This window comes from Lipotes vexillifer, unplaced genomic scaffold (assembly GCF_000442215.2).
Source record: "Lipotes vexillifer unplaced genomic scaffold, Lipotes_vexillifer_v1.1 scaffold6, whole genome shotgun sequence".
Taxonomy (NCBI): Eukaryota; Metazoa; Chordata; class Mammalia; order Artiodactyla; family Lipotidae; genus Lipotes; species Lipotes vexillifer.
The window spans coordinates 3,848,505-3,862,789 of record NW_006799037.1 but is presented as its reverse complement, the minus strand read 5'-3'; the positions used below and the strand labels follow the sequence as shown (position 1 = coordinate 3,862,789).

The window sequence follows — 14,285 nt, the reverse complement described above, 5'->3', positions numbered from 1 at the left end:
CTTTCCCTCCCTTTTCCCCTGACAATCAAGGAAATCAAAAGAACACTTGAGTAATATTTAAGAGATCTGGGTGGTCTCAGCTGCTGCTGCTGCTGTTGCTGCTGCTGCTATTACTACTACCATTACCTTCTCTATTACTAACTAAAAAGTCAGTTAACCATTCTGGGCTTTGGCTTTCTCATCCTTAAAAGAAGACTGAGTTGGAGTATGTAATCTTTCAAGACATAGTGTTCCAGAATTTTTAAAACCTGCAAGTTTAAAGTAAATTAGATTTCAGAATTGTAAAGTAACATTTGATTCTTGCATTTCAAAATATTAGTAGCTTTATCTTAATTGGGGTTTTTGGGGAAAGCATTTGTGATTTCATGTTCTACTTTTATGGTTAATTTTCTTTTCTAATTTATCAGTGCTCCCTCACGTGTTGCTAAAGGAGTTGTTGAGCACACCAAAATGAGTCTACATGGTGCTAGTGGGGGACATGAGAGATCAAGAGATAGGCGAAGGTCAAGTGACCGATCTCGAGATTCATCTCACGAAAGAACAGAATCTCAGCTCACTCCTTGTATTAGAAATGTTACTTCTCCAACACGACAGCACCATGTTGGTATGTAAAATCAACTAAGCTTCCCAGTGGTTTTTAAAAGCATGCATTTACCTTTTTTTTTTTGGCCACGCCTCTAGGCTTGCAGCATCTTAGTTTCCCGATTGATCCTGGCATTGAAAGCGTCAAGTCCTAATCACTGCACCACCAGGGAATTCCCAATACATTTACCTTTTTAATGCAGTAATGGCAATGATTTGTGCCTAATACTTCAGAGTAAAATTAACTTCTTACTTCTGTTCATTGCTTCTGTTTTAGCTTAGCTTGGTTCTTGCTGTGAAAAAACAGCTTATTAAATGAAACTTAAAAGTGAATTTCTTTTAATAGTCTGGGACAGTCTTATAAAAGAAATAATTTGAACAGCCTTTAAAACTGTAATATGTAGATTTAAAATTTTTTTTACGTGATTTTTATCTTGTGAGATATTGAGCAGTGGTTTATTTAAAAATAGTTTGTAGTGAATTATTGATAAGAATCCTTGTTAATCATATTAAAAAAGGAAGTGAAAGAGTAAGCATCGTAAGGTAATTTATCTTGATTTTTAACAATATTTTAAATTTAATTAAAAAAATAGAAGAGGAAAAGGAAGGTGTGAAGTGGTTTTTTTTTTTCTTTTCTTGACAACTAGCTCGGGTCTTTTTCTTCCTTCCTACTTATTACTGTAAATGAATGCTGTTACCCCAGGTAAATACATTGTGTGACTGTAAAACAGCAGTCTGAAGTGGAGGTACATAAACAATGTGAGCTTGCTGATTTTTATTTTCCACTCAGAAGTGGCAAATTAAATAATTTGACTTACTATTTGAGGTAGTTTCTGAAAACCTCGTATAAACCAAAATCATTTATATTAGGGTCTGATTATGTGGAGACGTTTTCAGCATATAAGTAGGTCTTAAAAGTCAGACTAATACTGATAAGCTAAAAACCAACAAAAGTATAAATAAGAGTTGACAGTTATATGCAAAGTTTAGTATCTGGAAGGACAATAGGAGATACATTGTTTTATTACTTTAGCAAATTTTACTTTTGGGATGCTACCAGCCTTGTGGAAATAAGCAATAAAAGGGAGGTGTCAGGGTATCTCTGGAGATACAGCAAACCTAATTATATAACCAGTAAAGCTGTACAGAGTGTTCTAAGTAGCTTGAGTCATGGAGGAATTTGGCAAAAGCTGATGAAACTGATGAGATGGAGGTACATTTTTAGGTCACCTTTAAAGCTAGATTACTAAATCTAGCCTCTAAAGGAAACTTATCACAAAATCTTAGTTTTAATGTCCCTTTTGTAGACTATTGGAACCACTAAAGAAAATTTTCTGACTTGCAACAATGTTTCCTATTAAAATTATAGCTAATAATATGATCCTATAAAATTTTAGTAGTGCTTTATTCAAAAATGAGAATGAGAACAAAGCAGTATATCATAAGCTATTAAAACCACTTAATTTGCTAAGACATTAAAAGTCATTTGAGGGCTTCCCTGGTGGCGCAGTGGTTGAGAGTCCGCCTGCCGATGCAGGGGACATGGGTTTGTGCCCCGGTCCGGGAAGATCCCACATGCCGCGGAGCGGCTGGGCCCATGAGCCCATGTGTGTCGGAGCCTGTGGCTCCGCGGCGGGAGAGGCCACAACAGTGAGAGGCCAGCATACAACAAAAAAAAAAAAAAAAAAAGTCATTTGAAAACATAAATATACTTCTTAATGTCTGCAGTGAAATTTTTTTCTTCCCTTGGGACCTTCCTTTTGTGAGACAAATAGCTGGTTTGGGGATTTCCTTATTAACATAGTAAGAGTCCAAAGTTTGTACTTTGTGTTTTCAGAATAGTGTTAATACTTTCAGTGTTTAGGAGAGTTAAAATTGTTATTAATCTTTTACTAACTTTTAATGCTTATTTATGTGACTTCTGAGAATATTCCTCTCCTTGGGTTTCTATATATTTTTAAGTAGAGCAATAATATAAAATTTACCTTACTTTTGATCTTAGTCTGGGTCAACATTAGTCAGCTATACATCGTTTTTAAAAAGTCTACAAAATTAATTTTTTTAGAAAACAATTTGATGTTTTAGATTTCATTCCTAGAAAATAAATGAACATATATGATCTGTGAAAATTTATTTGAAATCAAAAAAGCAGAAATGCAGTGATATAAAACAGCTTTTCTAAATCACAGTTTTTAAAAGATATATATAAATCTCAAATTTTTAAAAAGAAAATTTGCATAACTTTAACATCTATATTTCAGAACGTGAGAAAGATCACAGCTCCTCTCGTCCAAGCAGTCCTCGTCCTCAAAAAGCATCTCCAAGTGGTTCCAGTAGCAGTGCTGGGAACAGCAGCAGAAACAGTAGTCAGTCAAGTTCAGATGGTAGCTGTAAGACATCTGGGGAAATGGTGTTTGTGTATGAAAATGCAAAAGAAGGAGCTCGGAATGTAAGAACGTCAGAACGAGTGACACTAATAGTGGATAACACTAGATTTGTTGTAGACCCATCCATTTTTACTGCACAGCCAAATACAATGTTGGGCAGGTTTGTATTGCTGTTCTTTGTATTATTAATTATAAAGCACTTTACCATTGCTTTGGGTTTTTTTCATTTAAAGTTTTACAGTAATTCTCTGGTGGAATACAGTGTCCCTGCTGAGCTTTTGAGGTTAAATAATCTGCTGAAGTTAATCCGGCTAGAAAGTGGTAGAGCCAGATCTTGAACTTGTTTTTATTTCAAATAGTCTTTGCTATACCAGTGGAAATAGCAAATATATTAGTTAAATGAAGACAGGAGACTAAAAGATCTCTATAGGTTGAAAGCATAGATTGTATTTAACAAGGTGAATTTAACAGTGATAATGGTTCCTTCACTTAGGGCTCCCAAATTCAACATCCAAATACAGCAGGTATCAGCATTTCGTTAGCTGAAAAGTTAGCATGAGTTATCAATTTGATGTAGATACTTAAAAAAGAAATAATATTAACAAGTAGTTAGTAGAATGAAGGAGAGATAATTGTCTCTTAATCTGTACTAGTCTGGAGTAATAGATTAATATAAAGTTTTTAGTTACGGGAACCACAATCTAGAACTGATATAAGACAATATGGACTAGTTATGGGAACTTCTGTCTAAGAATATAGACTTGATTTTTCAAAGTGTTCAAAACTATGATCAGGGCTTCCCTGGTGGCGCAGTGGTTGAGAGTCCGCCTGCCGATGCAGGGGACACGGGTTCGTGCCCCGGTCCAGGAAGATCCCACATGCCGCCGAGTGGCTGGGCCCGTGAGCCATGGCTGCTGAGCCTGCGCATCCGGAGCCTGTGCTCCACAACGGGAGAGGCCACAACAGTGAGAGGCACGCGTACCGCAAAAAAAAAAAAAAAAACTAGGATCAAACACCTTTTAATTGTAAAATTAGTGCCTTTTTTCCATTCATTCTAATATAAAACGAAGGAGACACATAAATGAAATGGAAGTTTACATGAGGTAAGAAAAAAAAAACGTGTTTTTTTTTTTTAAACTTGTGTTTTTTGCTAGGTTGCATATGTAACTATTTGGCGTACATCTGTGTGTGTGTGTGTGTGAGTGTGTGTGAGTGAGAGAGATTTGTAAGTATCTCTGAATACCGAATAAATGCCAGCATGTGATACTGTTTACATTTTAAGTAGACAAATATTTCCTTTTAACATTGGCGCTAGACTTTACATATGTACAAAAAAAAATACTTGAACTCTATAGGCTTTTATGTATTATTAGAAGCATAGGGAAGATTGTTGATGGGAGCTCTTAAGAGTATGACTCAACACTGATAATACTTTATATTTTTACTTAAACTGTAGAGGAACACAGTTAGAAGGTAGAAGTAGATATTTGAAATTTTTCTTCAACTGATAGGCTACATTTTTCTTAAAACAAAACAAATGCAAAAGATTTTTTGTGTGTTTGTGATCCATATTGATCTGAAAAGTATAGCTTTCCCCTTTTGTAAAAATTTCAAGTATTTGAGAAAATTGCATGACATTTGATTCCTGAAAGACTCTCTTCTTTTTTTCCCAAATCAGTGAAGGCTTCTTTTCATGTCAGTTGACGAAAGCATATCTTTGGGGATGAAAATTAATATTCATGGGAACTGTAAAAAACAGTTGGCATTCTTTTGGAAACTTTGAAATAAAAAAGCTTTGTTGTTTATAGGTTTCTGTGTATAACAAAAGAGGGAACTATTTAAATTGGGAAATTGTTGAATAGAAAACTTAGATCAGCCATATTTACTTTAGGAATGGTGGCATCATTGAATTCAGAGGTTCAAATTCCTTTAATCACAATTTTAAAATTTTCTTGGGAGTTATGCATTCAGCTTTTCATTTTGAAGGACCTGTTTTGCAAATTGCCTCTTTTCTAAATAGTTACTGTTAAAGGGCCAACAACATGACTTGAAAAAATATAAATTCATTTGTATTTTCTTTTTGTAAAAATTAAGAGCTTGTTATTTATTTAGAATTTTCATTCTCTTCTTAACTTGGTCATTCCTCCCTACCCCAGCATTTGATTGCTTGTTTTTCAGTTCTGGAATGCAAGTAGAAGAATTTTGTGCAAAATTTGTTACATTTATAGTTAAGATTGTGAAAAGTAACCTAATCTGCATACCCTTATTTTACTTTTTTCTAGTTTAGATTACTATATGTGCTTCTTTATAGAATAACTTTGCATTGAAGACAGTAGTTTTAAGGAAAAGGCACAGATAGCATAGTTTTCCCTCCCTCCCTCTCTCCCTCCCCTCCCCTCCCTCCTTGCCTTCCCCTCCTCATCCTCTCTTCCCCCTCCCTCCCTCCGTCCCTCCCTTCCTTCCTTTCTTTCTTTTTCTGGTTAAAATTAGTATAAGAATTTCTCCTAGATTGATGGTTTTTTTTTCCATCCCCTGAGGTGAAGGGACTAGAAAGTTTTTTAGCTTCTGAATTTTATTAATTTATTTTGTTTTCTTATAGGGAATCTTTACTACTGTTTCCTCACACAAAAACATATTTTAATATTCCTTCATTTATTACATTTGTCTGAATAAACTTCTGATAAACATTCTTGAACTAATTTAATGACATAATTTAATGCTTAAATTATAATTCCTTTTTACTTTTGTACATGAAAACAATTTTCCCTTTTGAAGGAATATCTTAGTGATATATTTCCCAATTATTTGCTACCATAGGATGTTTGGATCTGGCAGAGAACATAACTTTACACGTCCCAATGAGAAGGGAGAGTATGAGGTGGCAGAGGGGATTGGCTCTACTGTGTTTCGAGCTATTCTGGTGAGTGCTCTTTCTTATGTGTATTGATTGAATCAGTTGACCCCTTCTTGTTAGGTACTTGGATTGGAAGCAGAGTTCTATTTGGATATCTCTATGGAAGTATCCAGGGCATTTAAAAAAAATACAATTTATCTTTTTTTGCTGTGTAAATATATGATATAAATAAATTTTATATCCTTCATAAAGATAAGATAGGGGATAATTCATCTCTTAGGTCTGCACAGGCAATTCTTTCAAGAGTTTAGTGGTAACATTTCTATAGTCACATTACTCCACCCTCCTTAATTCTATTAAATACAGTAAGTTGATAATTTTTTACTACCAGAGAATAAATGTGGCTACTGGAATTCTAATATTTTATTGCATATAACTAACAATGGACACTTACGAACATTTAAAAGTCATCTCTAAAATGTATTTCTTACAATCTTTGTTTTAAAACTTAAAAAAAAATTTAACTTTTTATTTTGAGGAATATTTGAATTAGTACTACAAGTTCCTACTTAGAATTTTAAATCAGTGATAAAGGTTTGATTTACAGTGTGTGACAGTTTATGCCACAGTCTGAAAATATGGTTTCCTTAAATAGTTTTGTGGGAAGAGGAGAGGGAGGATCCTGAGGTACAAGACAGGAAAAGTAGTTGATAATGATCAATACTAACAAGTACTTTGAAAAGTACCAGAAGATGTCTTGCTTCCATTCATGTAACAACTTCAGATATAATGTTGCTGTGGCTCTGAACCTCAAGAAGCTTGAGGCAGATCTTAATTTGGGGGGAAGTGCCTTTTCAGCCGCCCATACTTACATTTGACCAAGTTGATAAGTTTACTCCGTGACTCAGCTATGCAGTAACTTATCTGTAGCTCTCGGCCAGCCCCTGACAGCATTTTAAGTAGATTTTGGGAATAATTACTATTATTGTTTGTAACAATGTGGGCAACACCAAAGAACAGTATTTGGAAGAATAATATCTAATTGTGTGTTCTGTTTGCATATATTTGAATACTTGGATATGATTTTGAAGTTCTTTACTAAAAACCTTAAATTTTGCTCAATTCTCTAGGTAATATTTAAGGTAACTTAAAATATATCATTTAACTTCCTTAAAAACTTTTTAAAAAATGCATGGTACTTATGTAGACAAATAATTTGTAAGGGGGGGAATACATATACATTAGCATGATATAGTAGAGAGAAGAGATGCATAATTAATGAGGAGACCTGGGTGCTAATCTTACCTCTGCTGTTAAATAATTTTATAATAACTGGGTGAGTCAGTGAACCCATTTGGACATAAATTTTTCTTGTTGGTAAAATGAAAAAGTGGTTAGGTGAACAGAGGTCCCACCTAACTTTAAAATTCCACAATTCCTCAGAGTACCACGATTTTTGGAAATTCTACCAGCCCAACCTTAATAATAAGTTTTGCCTACCTCGTGCACTAGATGTTTTATGCATTCTTTACTTTTTTTTTTTCAGGATTACTATAAAACAGGAATAATCCGTTGTCCTGATGGCATATCTATTCCTGAACTGAGAGAAGCTTGCGACTATCTTTGTATCTCTTTTGAATATAGTACTATTAAATGTAGAGATCTCAGTAAGTATGATGTTTTGTGTGTGAGTGTTTGTGGAGTTAAAATATATTGGAATGAAATGCCTGAAATAATGCTGTTTACCTAGACTTCAAGTATTTGTTTAATTGAATTCTAGAACACTAATACCATGAAGATTATTTGTGAAAGTCCACAGGAATTTTTGTAAGCTCTTGGTGTAATTTTCCAAAACTTTCTTTCAACTTTAATAATTTTTTTGTTTATAGACTCTCCCAGATTTCCTCTTCAACTGTCTCCTCTATCATTTGTTGCCAGTCTTCATCTCCCAGCTTGGGAGCCCTGGCTTTGGCCAAGTGTGGTATTTGCCTGCACTCCTCAGATCACATCAACCAAAAATTTATAATTTTTTTGTACTTGCCATGTAATATAACATCCTAAGCCACTTTGAAAGATAGAAATAATTCTCAAAAAGAGTATTTGTCATTAAAGATTTTAGATTGAATACCAAGTACCTAGCCTTCATTTATACAAAGGGTTAAATGACTTTATCCAAGAACTTCAAACATAGTCTCAGAGCAGGGTCTAGACCTTTGGAAATCTTAACTCTGTGATTGATATTTTCCTGTCACCCCCTTCCTTAGCACCCCTCCCTTTTACTGTTACATCATGCCTAAGAAAAAAGGTGATTATACACAGAAAAGTCAAAATGTATATGAGAATTATCAAATGTTGACTTGTATATTAAGTGGTTGGAAAAGTTCAGAAGAAGCAGATGTCACTGTGGGCTAGTGGGATCAGGGAAGAGTTCAGAGGAGACAGGTAGTAAAGAGTGAATAGGAATGATTTAGCAAGAATGGAGTAGGAAGGTTACTCATTTGGGGATTACAGATGTAAGTGATAGACTTTGGAAATAACCTAGTTGGTGCAGAGACTATATTGGGACTGGAAGGAGATGGGAATAAATAGGGGGGCCAGATTATGGAAGGTCTTTAAACTAATATTCTTACATTTTATCCTATACAATGTGGGAAGCCATTTTAAAAGTTTGCTACCTGTGATTATAGATATATGTTAGTCCCAGATATATGGTTATATTTACTTCATTACCTAAACTCAACACTAGTTTAGCAGAGTGGGGGTCATACCTTCTCAACATTGATGTGTTAGAAATTGTGAATGGGAAATTTTATTTGAATTTGTAAGGCAACTACTATATATTTAAATGTAGCTAACCTTCATGCTTAATTATGATCTAACTTCTTGAAAATGAGTGGCCTTATTAGGTCTGTTCCTAAGTACCATTTTCTTTTGCCAGATATTTAAAGTCTCCATAGGGACAAAGGATTGGATGGTCCACCTTTGAGTCCATTTCTATATAAATGATATTTAAAAGTTTAAAGTCAAGTAGCTGGACAGCTGAAGCATACAGCTGTAAACTTGAACAAAGTTTTCACATCTTAAAAAATGTTTTTTTGAAATCATGAGCATTAATTCTAATTTATAATTCTTTGACTTCAAGTTTTGTGTTTTTTTATTCATGGGACCATTTTAATTTAACTTTATATGATTAAATGTTGAATTTTGGTGACTGTCAGATAAAAAAACAAGAATTCCTTGTAGATGAATGGATTTTAGTTCTGTAATCCTTTGGACATAGTTTACCTTGTCATCACTGTTAAGTATCATTTATTTGTTATGGAATTAAAGGTAAGAATATTTATGTGTAGTAGAAAGAAAATATGTGTAATATGGTTTTTCTAAACTTTTGGCCTTTAAATAATACTTGTGTTTCTAGATTACTTGTAATATGTATTACTGGAAATTTAGAGATTCTCATAGACTTTATTGCAACAAAGCTATATAGAATTTGAAGAGATAGAAATGGTCTTGTAAAATATAAAAGGATACTGTAGGTGTAGACTTGAGTCCAAAAATGAATTTTTTCCTGCAAATATATGCCTTTACTGAATATTGTAATAGCACTTTACACCAAAATGTCTTTTTGTCTCTTAGTTAAAATTACAAAAGTACTAAATGTATATTGAACAGAGCATCCTGGATTTCTTGGGCAAGTTACTTAAAACCTTGTTTCTTAGTTGCCTCATCTTTAAAATGGGAGACAGTAATATTACTTACCTCACAGGGTTGTTGTGAAGATTAAATGGATAGTGCTTGACACATAGTGTTAAATAAGGGTTTGCTTTAAAAAAAAGGTAGCAAAATTAGGAAATAAAGGTGAAGTAAAATAAAAAATATTAAAGGATCATATTGTACATTGCTATTTTATATTTCCACATGAAAATATATTGTGAATAACTGTATTAGAAAATATGCTTTAATAACAACTTGTTTAATGGTTTACATAGTTATCACTCATTTTCTGCATTTTTATTGAATACTCACTTTATACTAAATATTAGGTATGTAAAAAGCAACAAGAAAAGACAAGACCCCTGTCCTTATCATGCTCGCAGTATAGTGGGAAAAACAGATAAGTAAATTACATTGTGTTAGAGGAAGACTAGGGTACTAAATGAGCATGTAGGAGCTGTACCTAACTTAGGTGTGCGGGCTTGAGGAAGCTTTCTGGAGGAGAGGGAAGAGGAAGTGTGTTTCAGGCAGAAGGAATGCTATGCTTAGTGGCAAGAAGATTAGTACAGTGAGGAAATGACTTGTTAATCTTCTGTCATAGAGCTTACCATATAGTGAAGGAACTTTGGTTGGTAGCTCCCCAGCTAGGCTATAATTTCTTCACTGTCTGTATTCTCTTACCAGGTAAGCACTGTAATCCAGAAGAGGTTTTGAGAACCAGGGCTGGACTCATAAGTGAAGGCCTGGGGCTAAGAGAAATGAAAATACAGTGTTCAGGGTGAAAGTGGTATGGAAAATGAAATTTGAAGTTTGCAAAAGGACCAGTTCAGAAGGCCCAGGAAGAAAGGCACCATCCATGTGGGAGATAGTGGGATTGTAAACAAAGATCAAAAACTGAAGTTACATTTAGTTTGAGAAGGGAAATAAGAGGCAGAGACTACGTTTGGAGTCACAGAAATATAGAGACACTGAAACGACAGAGACACTTGTATGTTTTCTCTCTGTCTCCTCTCTCTTTCCTCCCCCCTCCTCTCTCTCTCTTTCTCTCTCTCTCCCTCCCTCCCCCCTGCCCCCCTCTCTCTTTCTCTCCCCCACCCGTCTTGCTCTGTTTTTCAGTTTTTAGCATTGAATCAGTTTGAATTTGAGGACAGGGACTATACCTTTTCAACTTTGTGTCCGTAGTGCCAGGCACATAGTAAGGATTCAATAAACATTTGTTGAAAGAATAAACTCTTTTTATCCCTTCATGCATTGTTCCACTTACTGTCATCTTCTCTAGTATCATTAGTCTTTCCCTCTTTGTATAGAGTAATCCTCAGGCTCAAACATACTCAAATCTGACCTGTGTCTATTGTAGACATTCAAAAAACTATATCATTTGAAAACTTGAGCTTTTCATTGATTCTTTGAAGTTAACTTTTTGCAAGAATTAACACGTTTATTATACTGACTCCTGCTCCAACTGCTGTGTCTTTCCATTTATTCACTTTTCTTTTATGTCTTCTGCAATGGTCTTACTAAGTTTATTTGGTATTTTGTATTTTTGTTACTGTTGTGTGTAGAATATGTTCAGATTTTCTAACTGCTAACATGAGAAAATTATTGAATTTTGTATATTTGTGTTTAGCCACCTAACCAAACTCTGTTTTATTTCTAATAGTTTTTCAGTTGTTTCTTTTATATGCTTGGTAGATAATTGACCCTGTTGTAAGTAAAACTTTTTATATCTTTTTGTCTTACTGAATTGACTATAATATTTTGAACAACATTAAATTTAGTGGTAATTCTGGTACCCTTGTCTTTAAAGGCATTTCCTTTAGGTTTCACTGTTAAGTCACTCTTTCTTCAAGACTTCGGCTCTTTGACATCCATCTTTTAGGTCTTCTGCTTATTTTCCTCTCACGTGCTCCCTGATCCTTCATACGTTGAATGTGGTCCTTCCCAGCTGTTCTGTCTTCAGCTACCTTCTCTCTCACAGAATCTGTACAATTAATCTAAGTGATGCCATTCATCACTGTGGCTTCAGATATTACATATACACTACAGATTTCCAGCTGTTTTTTTTAATGTATTATTTATTTTTGGCTGCATTGGGTCTTTGTTGCTGCGCACGGGCTTTCTCTAGTTGTGGCAAGCAGGGGCTACTCTTCATTGCGGTGCGCGGGCTTCTCGTTGCAGCTGGCTTCTCTTGTGGAGCACGGGCTCTAGGCGCCCGGGCTTCAGTAGTTGTGGCTCGCGGGCTCTAGAGCGCAGGCTCAGTAGCTGTGGCACACGGGCTTAGTTGCTCCGCGGTGTGTGGGATCTTTTCAGACCAGGGCTCGAACCTGTGTCCCCTGCATTGGTAGGCAGATTTTTTTTTTTTTGCCGTACGCGGGCCTCTCACTGCTGTGGCCTCTCCCGTTGCGGAGCACAGGCTCCGGACGCGCAGGCTCAGCGGCCGTGGTTCACGGGCCCAGCCGCCCCGTGGCATGTGGGATCCTCCCGGACCGGGGCACGAACCCGTGTCCCCAGCATCGGCAGGCCGACTCTCAACCACTGCGCCACCAGGGAAGCCCGGTTGGCAGATTCTTAACCACTGTGCCACCAGGGAAGTCCCTCCAGCTATTTATCTCTAATTCCTACCTACCAGTTACATATTTCTAGTTTACTATTTAACTTGCATAATTTTTTTTCTTCTTAATCAGGCTTTTAATGACTTCCATGCATATAGTACATAAAATGATGAACAAGACAGACATTGTCCCTGCATTTATGGAGTTTACAGTCTAGTGGGGAAGACAGGCATTCAGCAAGTAATGAAAAGCTGTGAAAATTCAGTGAAGAAATGAGATGCTGTGACAGTTGTATGGTAAAGGGGCTATGGAGGATGATTATCTGAGTCAGTGGCATTAAAGCTGAGACCTAGGGCTTCCCTGGTGGCGCAGTGGTTGAGAGTCGGCCTGCCGATGCAGGGGACACGGGTTCGTGTCCCAGTCCGGGAAGATCCCACATGCCGCGGAGCGGCTGGGCCCGTGAGCCATGGCCATTCAGCCTGCACGTCCGGAGCCTGTGCTCCGCAACGGGAGAGGCCACAACAGTGAGAGGCCCGCGTACTGCAAAAAAAAAAAAAAAGCTGAGACCTAAGGGAATGGAAAAGACAGTGAGAAGCTCTTCAGGCAGCAGAAATGGTATTTGCAGAGGCTCTCAAGTTGGAAGGAATATGACATGCTTAAGGCACTGAAAGAAGGGAAACATGGCTACAGTGGAGGAGGTAGAGCGTGAGTGGTGAGATATAAGGCCAGAGAAGTAGGGAGAAAACAAAATTTATTAACTAAATAAATGTTTATTAACTGTACATTCTGTACCAAGCCCTGTGCTAAGTTCTGGGGATGCAGCATTAACAAACCAGGCAAAACTTCCTGTTCTAATGGAACTTACACTCTTTTGGGGGAGACAGACAATAGACAAGGTAAACAAGTAACATATGGATAAATAACATGATAATGTTAGATAGTGATATGTGTGAGGAGGGAGAAAAAAGTAAGGAAGGGACAAAGAGTAATATGAGAGGTTTTCATTGCAGAGGAAAATTGAAGTAAATTCCAAGCAGAGGTTAACAGAGCAAATGTTGAAGCAGTTTGCCTGGCATGTTTGAGAGCAGCAGAGGCTATAGTATAGTTGGAGTGGAGTGAGTGAGGGTGTCAGTAGTAGGAGATGAGGTCCAGGGGAGCGAGGACGTGTAGGGCCTTTGTCTTGGCTTTTACTCTGAGTGAGATAAGCCATTGGAGGGTTTTGAACAGAGAAGTGATATGATCTGTAAGGCTGCCATGTTTTACCATTTCATGGACTCACTGTTCGCACAGAATTCAATGTAGACTCATGCAGTGCTGTATTCCTGATCTGACGTATGCTTTAAAAGAATCACTGTTGGCTGTTGGGTGGGAAATGGACTGGAAGGGGAATTAAGATACACACAGAGGTAATTAGGAAGCTATTATCATAATTCAAATAAGAGATGATGGTGGCTTAAATCAGGGTGGAAACAGTGAGAAGTGATCAAATTCTGGATATATTGGATGGTAGAGTTGTAAGCATTTGCTTGCTGATTGAATATGAGGTGGGAAAGAGAGAAAAGGACTTTACCTGGAAGTGTGGAGTTGCCTTTAATTGAGATGGGGGGAGACTTCATGGGGAGCAGAAATTTAAAAGCTTGATTTTGGACATGTTAAATTTGAAATAGCTATTAGACCTTCAAGTAGAAATGCTGAGTAGGGCATTGGGTATACATGTCTAAAGAGAGAAGTGTGGGCTGTTTATATGCGGGAGTCATCACTATATGGATAGTATTTAAAGAAAAAAAATTTAAAGGACTGTGCGCACTGATCTGGAACCTCCTTTTACACATAACAGGCTTAAGGACCAAGTTGAGGATTTGGGAGTTTTATTCTAAGGATAGTACAAGCCATAAGAGGTTTAAACTAGAGACACCTATTTAGATTTGTTTGGCTGTGGTGGGGGAAAATGAATTACACAGGGGCAGAGGCAACTGATGGGTTCTACAGTAGTTTGGGTTAGAGTTACTGATGACTTGGACTGCGGCGGGGGGCGTGCAGTGGGGCTGGACTGTATTTTGGTTGTAACTGTTGTTCTGTCACAGACCATTCCAAACTTGGTAGCATAAAGTGTGATTATTCTTATTTTGTGGGCCAAGAATTCAGACAGGGTACAACAGAGATAGCTTATGTCTGCTTCACAATGTCTGCGGCCTC

The 14,285-nt window shown here is 36.6% G+C and overlaps 1 protein-coding gene across 2 annotated transcripts in view; it reads left to right on the top strand.

Annotated features, from left to right (window-relative positions):
- BTBD10 (BTB domain containing 10) overlaps positions 1 to 14,285 on the top strand; it is a 50,142-nt gene that overhangs the window by 25,489 nt on the left and 10,368 nt on the right. For both annotated transcript variants that reach the window (XM_007471422.1, XM_007471421.1), the window contains exons 2-5: positions 408 to 604; positions 2,844 to 3,129; positions 5,787 to 5,889; positions 7,370 to 7,490. In XM_007471422.1, the coding sequence (XP_007471484.1) occupies positions 408 to 604; positions 2,844 to 3,129; positions 5,787 to 5,889; positions 7,370 to 7,490 (707 nt within the window). The remainder of the gene's footprint in view (positions 1 to 407; positions 605 to 2,843; positions 3,130 to 5,786; positions 5,890 to 7,369; positions 7,491 to 14,285) is intronic.